General features: G+C 58.6%; 1 protein-coding gene across 1 annotated transcript; it reads right to left on the bottom strand.

The window, feature by feature from the left end:
• Positions 1-820: 820 nt before the first annotated feature.
• On the bottom strand, positions 821-2,813 carry LOC119105575 (endothelin-converting enzyme 2). The gene is made up of 5 exons (XM_037229036.1): positions 2,595-2,813; positions 2,137-2,531; positions 1,924-2,044; positions 1,078-1,889; positions 821-1,043 (listed from the first exon to the last, which is right to left on the bottom strand). Exons 1-5 carry the CDS (start codon positions 2,811-2,813, stop codon positions 821-823), a joined length of 1,770 nt encoding a protein of 589 aa, XP_037084931.1.
• Between the last annotated feature and the right edge of the window lie 6,567 nt (positions 2,814-9,380).

Genomic DNA, 9,380 nt, shown 5'->3' with positions numbered 1-9,380 from the left:
ATAATCTCACATCTGCATTCACACTTCATTGGCGCCGCGGCCGCAGGCGATTAGCGCACGTCTCTGCGTGGCACACGCGCCGCCCGGCTGGGCGCGCGCGCTGTCGTGCGCCTGCGCGCGCGCGCGCGCGTCCGCTGGAGGATCCGATCACAGCGCTGCCAACACGGCGCCGCGCTATCACAACACAGCCGGCGGCGCGCCGCGACCCAAATGTTGGCGGCGCCCCATTTTGGCGGCCACGCGGAAGCGGTGGGTCGGGGCCGTGGCCGCGCACCGGTCCGGTAACGGTGCGGCCACCGCCGGGCGCTGGAAGACGCCGCGCGCCGCGGCGCTTTCGCACTGGCCGCCGCCGCCGCCGCCGCCGCCGCCGCGGCGCACTGGCGGCGCGCGGGGCTCCGCCGGGGCCGGACCGGTCGGTCTCGCCTGGGCGCTCAGACCAGGTTGCACTCTCGACTGGAATGTTGCGGCGGCACTTTGTTGCACTGGTACGCCTCCTTGAAATGCGGGTTGTTGAACACCAGATTGTTTATCAGTTTGGGGTGCGGGAACTTGTGGAAGGCGGCGTTGAGTAGAACCTCTAGGTACATCTGGTTGTTCTGGCAGCGGCTCTGCGCGTACGCGAGGAAGAAGGACTGGTCGGTGGTCGTGTGCTTCATGCCCGGCAGCAGGATGGGGCCGGAGGTCTGCTTGGCCTCCAGTTTCTTGTGCAGCTTGTAGGCCAGCTGCAGCGCATAGTGCTGCGCCTGCAGGTAGTCCATGGAGGGGCGCGGGTCGAGCGGCACCACCGGACGCATGAACATCACCTTCTGCCGACCCTGGCTCATCTGGAAGCCGCGTGGATGTGCGTCTCGTACTTGCTGAAGCGGTCGCGGATGCACGTCTTGTAGTCCTTGTACTTGTTAGTGGTCTCGGTGTCCCACCAGTTGGGCGTGCGGAAGGTGCGGTGCTGCAGCAAGAACGGCTGAGCCAGCACGCTGTACAGAATCGAGCCGAGCGCCGCCGAGTTGATGTAGCTGGGGTTCTCGTGGTGGTACCAGGGGCACCTGCAACGCGCCGTACGGCACGTTCATGGCCAGCAGCAGCGGGCTGAAGGAGATCTTGACGTCGGACGGCTCCGACTTGATCCAGTAGCCGTTTTCGGCCTCGCTCTCGTCCTCCATAGTGGTGCCTTTGCTCTTGTACTCGATCGACTGGGACTCGTAGGCGGCGCGTAAGTTCTGGAAGAAGTCGGTCGTGTCGAGCGACAGGTGCTTGTAGTAGTCGTCGAGTTTCTGCTTGTTGGTGATCCACGGCGTGTGGCCGTAGAGCACCGTCAGGTTGCGCAGCACCTCTTGTGACGTCTGGCGCGCCGACTCTGTCATCCAGCCGAAGCTGTCGTTGAGCACATCGCGCACGTCAGCCACCAGCGAGCGCACGGATTCCACCTTCTGGTCGCCGATGTGACCCGAGATGAAGAGCGCGCGCACGGCGCGGCCCATGTACGTCCGCAGCAGGTCGTAGCAGATCTGCTCGCGCGACTTGGTCTCCCGGCCGTCGATGCTGTGCTCGAGCTCTTGGCCGAGGATCGAGTACTTGGGGCCGAGCGCCGTCAGGTACTGCCGGATCAGCGCCCACATCATGTAGTGCTGCATCTTGCGCTTGCTGGTCTTGTTGATGAGGTTGTTAATGCCGGTCATGTAGTCGCGGCTGGGGATGTGCACGGACACGGTGTTGGTGATGGACCCCTTGCCGAAGAGCGCGTCCATCAGCTCCATCCAGTCAATGCGGTCGGTGAGCTGGCCGAGCCCCGTCATGTTGACGTTGTTGCGCGGACTCGGCAGGATGTCGATGATGCCCGGGGCCAGTTGGCTGATCTGCGTCTCCACGTCCACGATGTCGTCGACGATCTCCTGCACGCATGAGCTGTTGCAGTTTGCGCTCCACCTTGCGTTCGAGCACGAGGCTGTCGCGCTCCAGTAGCTCCAGAACGTTGGTGATGGTGCGCCGGTAGTTGTCCATGGTGGAGTTGTGCAGCGGGTCACCCACCTTGTAGGCGCTGCTCACGCTAAGCCCCAGCCGCGGCAGCCGGATTGATGATGCGGTTCAGCTTTTGGAACCAGATCACCACGAAGAAGAGGCGCACGCGGTGCAGCTCGCGCGGTCTTCTGGAACGTCTGGAGGAAGTCCCAGCCGTCCTCCTGCCATGTCCCGAACAGCTCCATGCCGCCCAGCGAGTTGATCAGGTCCACCATGCTGCGTGCGTTGTTGTCACTCTGGTCATAGGCGTTGATGCACGATGTGTAGAACGTGCGCGCCTTGCTGGTGGCCGAGTCGTCGTCGTGAAATTGCGGCTGCTCCAGGAGCTCCTCCAGCCGGCCGCGGTTGTAGTCCTCCAGCATGTTACTGACGCCGTAGCTTATGTGGATGCCGCGCGGGTGGCGCACGCTGAACTGGCCGCAGGCGTACTCGTAGAAGTCGTCACACGGGTTCACCGAGTAGTTCATGTAGCCGACCATCTGTGCCGCCTGCTGGATGCAGGCCGGCTGCTCACACTCGTGGCCGGTAAGCGCACTGGACCGCGGCGTGGCCGCGCCGCCGCCGCCGCCGCCGCCCGCCGACACGGCGATCAGCAGGATGAGGAAGAGCACCGCCAGCGCGCCCAGCGCCACCGTCAGCACCTGGTACAGCGTCAGCTTCGACACCTGGAAGCCGCGCACGATCCACACGTCTCGGCCGCCGCCGCGCGCGTCCGAGAAGAGGAATTTCTTGTCGCGGAACTCTCCCGCCTCGCCCCCGGCCTGCTCGGCCGCCGGCGATGTCCGGTTGACGTCCATGGCGCGCGCTGTGGGCTCGCGGACTATCGCGGACCGCGGCGCTGGTGGCCGCGTCACGGGGCCGACTGCTCGCTCTGCGGCCCCGGCCTGGCCGCCCGGCCGCCGCCGACCTGCCGCCTAGCGGCCGCCGGCCGAACCGCCGCCGGCCGCGGCCGCGGTGTTTTGCACCAGCCGCTGGCGGTCGGGTCGGCTCGGCGCATCACGCCCCGAAAGCCGGTGGTGGCCGCGAGGGAGGCCTAGGGTCCCGTGCGAGGCGCCCGGCGCTCGAGCGGGGCTGCTGCAGGGACGGTTGTTGTCGACGTGGCTGGCGACTCGTCATCCGGGGGGGGGGGGGGGGGGAGGGAGGGAGGGATAGAATGGATGGGAATTGTCGACGCGTGGAATGTGTCGATGGCGGAGCAGGGCCATTGGGGAGTTGATTATGTAGGGGGTCTCCGCCTCACCGGATCGCTTTTATGTTTCATATTTGGTCGTTGTGGTGTGCGTGACATGCGACGATGCGAGCTTTACATTCAACGTTGGATGTGGTGTCCGTGGCCACCAGCTCGCTTCGCACACCAGAAACACGTTTATGTCGTCAGTCTGAACTCCGTTGCGAAAAGATACCACGATATCCACTGCGTTCAAAATTGTCGACGTTGGTAGGTATTCCTTTGCCGACCCTTTTTCGTATTTGCCGGATGTGTTTGATGCCGTGACGTACGATTTGAATTGACTGCATTCTTCGAAGCGGCTTTGCTAAGTTGCCGTGTCTTTGTGTGTGCCACCAAATGCAACGTCAGGGAAAAAAGGTGAACTCATGTCTGAAGTCACTAATATTTCGGGAATACAAAAAAGGTCAGCGATCTCGTCTGTCCTCAGGCCACCGCTACCAACCGAACTGAGAAAAAGCGAGTGGCGCGCCACCACTTTGTTACGTCGCTGGTTTCGCGCGAGCTCGTGTTTAACGGCGATGCTTTTGGGCACGAATCGCTAGCAGCTGTTCAGTTTTAGCGCGTGCGGAAACACATGTAGACGCCATTGACCGATGTCCCGGCGGATAGTGTTGCGTGGCTGGCTGACGTCACGGCTGATGGTTTTGTTGCGTAACCAGCTGACGTTACGGCTGATGGTGTTGTTGCGTAATCAGCTGACGTTCGGCTGATGTGTTGGTTGCGTAACCAGTTGACGTTACGGCTGATGGTGTTGTTGCGTGCCCCGTTCTGCCCGATAACCAACTCAGGTGCGTTTCTCTCGCCCGAGGCGACAGGGCGGACAGCCGTGGTACGCTGATGTCACTGTCCGTTCCCACGCGGTGTGTGCGCGCGTGCCGAGCGCCGCGTGCCGGTACTGCGGCGCGCCGGTGCATGTCAGTAGGATCCGCGGTCCTCTCTCCCACCTCCGCGGCTGTGTAACTCTGATCTAATGTGAAACGGACCTCCCGCCGGTCCACGAATGTCTGTTCTCCGTCTGACAGCGCAGTCATGCATCCACGTCATCTGCTGAGCGTCGGTTCCGATGCAGCGCTGTGAGGACCGGGTCGGACGCCAGAAGGCCGATTACGTTCTCCTCGACACAGCTTGACACAGCTCGCATGGCGTTTGTCTGTCTTCATGTTTGAGGCGCTGTTTTTGTTGTTGTTCTTTTGCTTGTGTTACATACAAGCTGGCACATCCATTCATGGAAGTGGCCCATCGCTCGTGCTAAGTTATAAAACACAACCGACGAGGCGGTTGGTGGAGGTGTCGAGTCGTTAGGCTCTTCCGTTAGGTTTGGCTGACGAGGCGGGAGAACATCAGGGTGAGGAGATAGCATGGTTTTGTTTTATGACGTTTTCCAAGAACAGGTTTCTAGGAATATCCTTCCTTCCGTCCCAGCAACGCAATGAACCGTACGTTAAAAGCCAAAAAATAACAAAAGAAAAGCACAAAATCAAGTGGCAGCTCTTCCAGATACGAAGCAGAAACAAATATAAAGAAGCAGGCAAAGAGGTGGTGCAGACCCGGTAGGTTTCGCGTTATGCCATGGAAACGACAGGTCATACATGAGAAGGCTTGACGTAGTCATAGTCAAATTCAGATAATGACAGCCCGCTAGACCCCCCCCCCCCCCCCCCAGTAAACTACTAGCACTCATTCCCACTGTCAGTTAAGTCGCACAAGTCGGACGGGCAGTTACCTGGTCATTTTCATGCTGGGTCTTGAGCTAGATCTCCAGGGAGTCCCCATTGAGCCAGCTAAGCGGAGCTTGTAGTAGAGAGAACGCCTGGAACCAGCGGTATGAATTTGGGTGCAAGTGTATGGCCATGGATAAATCAGAACGTGATTATGGAATATGAAGGGGGTTAAGTATGGAGTGATCTACATACTTACAGGGCGAAAAAATCCAATATCTCAAAAGCCTTAAGTGTGTTGGTTGCGTTAATATGTGCTGACGAAATGCTTGTAGATGATGTTCTTAGCCATGCTTTCCATTCAGAAATATCGACTATTTTAAGAAAATACGAAATAATAATGTTGTTCCACAGGTCATGGCCAGGGCAAGCTAATTAAAATAACCTATGATAGCGATTTGAGAATGGGTGACCTAAATGTTTTACTCGCCCCATATGCATTTTATTCAATTCGTACATCTTATGTATGACATCAAATGATGTAGGAACGTGCACAGTTAAGCATTTGTGCATTACAATCAGCATTCGGGATTTAGCAATATCGGGCGATTTCCACCCTGTTTTACTGTTGTTTTTTTACTGTGTTCAAAGCCTTACTGAGAACATCCTGAATGGGAATGGCATGTACCATATACCAATGGTACCTGTGCCCTTCTGAAATCAAACCGGTTGTAGTGAATGAAGTGATTTGGTTTAGACGAAAGATGAGTGTATTACAACGAAGTTTTTTTGAAAATTTTTGATCTGTGCTTGTGTTTGTGCAAGTGTGATTGTAATTTGTGTCAGTAGTTGTATAGGTGTTTACTCTGACCTGCGATGACATCACAACTGTGCAATAAAGTGTTTGTTCAAACTTAGTGGCAAATTCTCAAATGTTTCTAAATGCAAGCGAAAGTTTAAAAGCTATCAAGCGCAAAACTTGTCCACCCAGGTTCGCTGGATAATCCCGCTCTCGACCTCCTAGCCGGACGGGAGAGCAAAACGAATGTTTGCGGTGCTCATTACGCCGCGGTGCGCCGGGCGACACCAGACGGGCCGTCATCGGAGTGGTGTCTGGCGATACGCGAGGCGCTGACCGCTGCGCCACATGTCTGAGAGCCGTAGGACTCAGTTCACCATGTGCCGAGCTGTTCTGCATTCCATCGTTTTGGGTGCAGGCCTGACCGAGGGGATGTGATTCACTCTCCCACGGGCAGCAGACGTTAGCAAGACGTTGTGCTGTCGATGGCTGAGATTTAGCGTGTTCAGCAGGTGACAAGATGACGCAAAATGTCATGTCCCGAAGACAGCGAGTCGTTTGCCGTGTCACGTCTTTTGTTCATCCTGGTTATGTTCAGCAATGCTGAGGTCATGACGATAGTCTCCATGCCTCACAACCCCTCACGGAAACCTGCCCCGCCGGTTCGGTCGGCAGCGTTGAGAACGTGCTCCGTGCATTGCCGATCGCGGCGAAGGAGGTCACACTTAAATACAATGATGAACAAAGGCCAAGATGCTATATTGTGACTTTTCGTGTCGATCTTTGGCGGTCGAAGGCGGCAGGTCAGACGCGGCAGCAGAACCATGTCCGTAATCAGCTCACTCTGCTTCAACGACGAAGCAAATGAGGCCCGAATCGGTCGCAAGGCACGGCTGCCAGCAGCTGTTTTGCAAAGCAGGCCTCCGTCAACAGCCACACCGAACACGCTGATCTGTTTGGACCTGAACCGTACGCAGTACGGCGCCGACGACTGGGCAACCTCCGCTGCCGTTTGTTTACGTAACCGGGCCGGATGGGTGCCGACCACCGCTCCGCCGGCCACGACAGCACGAGGCGTCCGCCGGCTAGAGGCCGCCGCGGGCGGGAACGACCAACCGGCGGCGGAGACGGCGGATGTCCGCTGGTCGGTTCTCCAGAGCCCTCCCCCCCCCCCTCCTCCTCCCGGCCCGGAAACGGGCCAGGGCACACGTGCAGCGGTCTGTCTCGGCGCTGCCGTACTCAGCTGTCGGCATGGCCACATTCCCAGCAAATAACAACAGAAAAACGCTCGTGCCAGCTACAGTGCGATACACAGCTTGTTAGTTACTTGCGGGGGCAGCCAGACCAGGCTGTGCACTTAACTGGAGTCAATGTGTGTTGCGTATTCGATTATATTAGGGCTGGTATCATGACAATGGGCCCAGTGGCTTTGTCAAACAGCGGGCTTAACTGGGCTCCATGGCACAGGCACGCGGGGGAGGCATGTCAAGCACACCGCTTGAATCCTTTCGTCTACGAGCTGCCGTCGCTCCTTGCGATGGACTCGGCTGAGGACTCGGGTTGATTTACGAGGGTCGTTATTCTCGGCGGTCCGGACGGGACGTGTGGCGTCCTGCGGGCGCCGTCCCGGGCTCCGCCAGACCCGAAGTTCGCCGGCGACGGCATGCGCGGACACGCGCCGTCACCGGCGGGCCTCATAAACACGTCTTTCGCGGGAGACAGCGGCGCCGGTGACGCAGCGTCACGCCCGGCCGCAGCGACTGCGGAGCCGCGTGTCGTAATCGGCGAGCCAGCGTCGTGTTTTCTCGGCTTCTCGGAGAAACGGCGCGGCACGGCTGCCCGGTGCCGGGCGGCGCCTGGCGCTCGTGCCGCGCGCCGCGGGGGTCCGTCCGGGCTCCCACAGGGGCCTCGTCGTAACGAGCCGTGCGGCCGGAGTGCCCCGACTCGCAGCCGACTCGTCCGGTTAGCTGAGTTGCTCGGCGTCAGAGTCGGAATCGGTCCCATGTGTTGTGAGTACGAGTCGGAAGCGATTCAGCTGAAGTGAGATCAGCACGAGCAGGGACGCATTCGAAGGTAGCACCAGGGTCACGTCTCCCTCTTTCCAAATATTTGCGTGCATAAATATCCATGTGAGCAACTGCCATCAACGACAAAATAAAGTAATACAAGTGAAAATGAGTGTGCGGGGCATATGCAATGCTGTCGTATGCCATGCAAGAGACTATATGCGCCTGTCGCTTGCTTTCAATTTGAAAAAAAAAAATGTGTTGTGCCACCCAGATTTTCAGTTGAAATTTTGGCATGCTGCGCCCCTTTCCAAAATTCTGTGAACACTTGTATGCCCAAGTCCGTCCAGCATTGCCACTGCAGCGCAGTCTCACGTCTGCACGCACTGCCAATCACCGCGTCTGCATGCCATGGCGCAAAATGGCCTCTGGTGCCGATGCGCTCATAAACCCGACATCATTGTCAGCGGCAATGTAATTGCCGAAAGTCTCTCATGATCGTCACGAATCTGGCCATGACACATGCACTGCTTCTCATGTCGCCGTGATGATTAGAAACTAGTTGGCTCTAGCCTTGAAACCACTTTCCCCTCGGCTGGTAGCATTTGTTGTTGTTTTGGAGTGAACTGTTCGCGACCTCGTCCCGATTTCTCAATGGCTGGCGTAGTGGAGGGTTGTCGATCTGATAGCTGCTGCTATGCATTGTGCACTGTGCCATTAAACAACAGTGTCAATGCACTGAAAGCAATTCATAAAACAGGTGTGCATTGTTTTCCTGGGCTGCCTTGCTTTCGCGTTCCATCGACACCCGCGCGAATGCCTCATTTCTTCGGCAGCGTGAAGTAGCGTGCGCGGTGCTCTCCCTGTCCGCGAGCTGGCATGCTTCTTTTGCTCTCGCTGTACGCTGGATTAAGGTTAATCTTGTCGACTGGTGGGATAGGATGGATACTGTGTGGTCAGGTCGATGATGCGTTTCTGGGACTGACATTGCCATGACTGGAGTGGCTGTCGTTGGGGCTGATCGTTGTCGTAACAAAACATGCTGCTCTTTGGTCCGTTGCGGTTCTCCATCTTCCATTGGGACGTCCGTGTTGTCTGTATTGCCACGCTGGTCAGTGATACATTTGCTTGGCCTGCATCGTCACAGACCTGTCAGCGGCATGTTTTCCCTTCTCAGTCGTCATAGGTGTGTCTGCAACAGCTTGTTCGGAGGCTTACGTTCTCAGGTGTGGTGAAGGGTCCGTCCAACTCTGATCAGCATTCCTTCGCCGTCCGCTACCACTCGCCGCCACCAGTGGTAGCACGGTGCAGTGCGGTGTCGGGTGGTGCCGTCGCGGCCGAACACCTCGGCCACCTTCCCACGCGTGCGCCCCCAGAGCCCAGCCTCCGGGTCCCCAGCGCGTCGTGGCCATGCCGATCCCACTCGTCCACGCAGCGCCCGTTTCGTGCGGGCCCGGCGCCATCGGCGGCGGCGACGGCGGCGGCGGCGGCGGCGGCGGCGGCGGCCCGTCCCGCCCTGCTCCCGTCACCGTCCCGCCCTGCTCCCGTCACCGTCCCGCCCTGCTCCCGTCACGCACCGGTACCGTGTCGGCCGACGTCACTTTCTCGTCGCGCCGTGCACGCCGGAAAATGGACGGCGGCGAGCGCGGCGCGGCGGCGCTGACGGCGTC

Source organism: Pollicipes pollicipes, unplaced genomic scaffold (genome assembly GCF_011947565.3).
Source record: "Pollicipes pollicipes isolate AB1234 unplaced genomic scaffold, Ppol_2.1 Scaffold_6138;HRSCAF=7277_pilon_pilon_pilon, whole genome shotgun sequence".
In the NCBI taxonomy this organism is placed as follows: domain Eukaryota; kingdom Metazoa; phylum Arthropoda; class Thecostraca; order Pollicipedomorpha; family Pollicipedidae; genus Pollicipes; species Pollicipes pollicipes.
The sequence above is the reverse complement of the archived record's forward strand: the minus strand, read 5'-3'. Positions and strand labels throughout refer to the sequence as shown.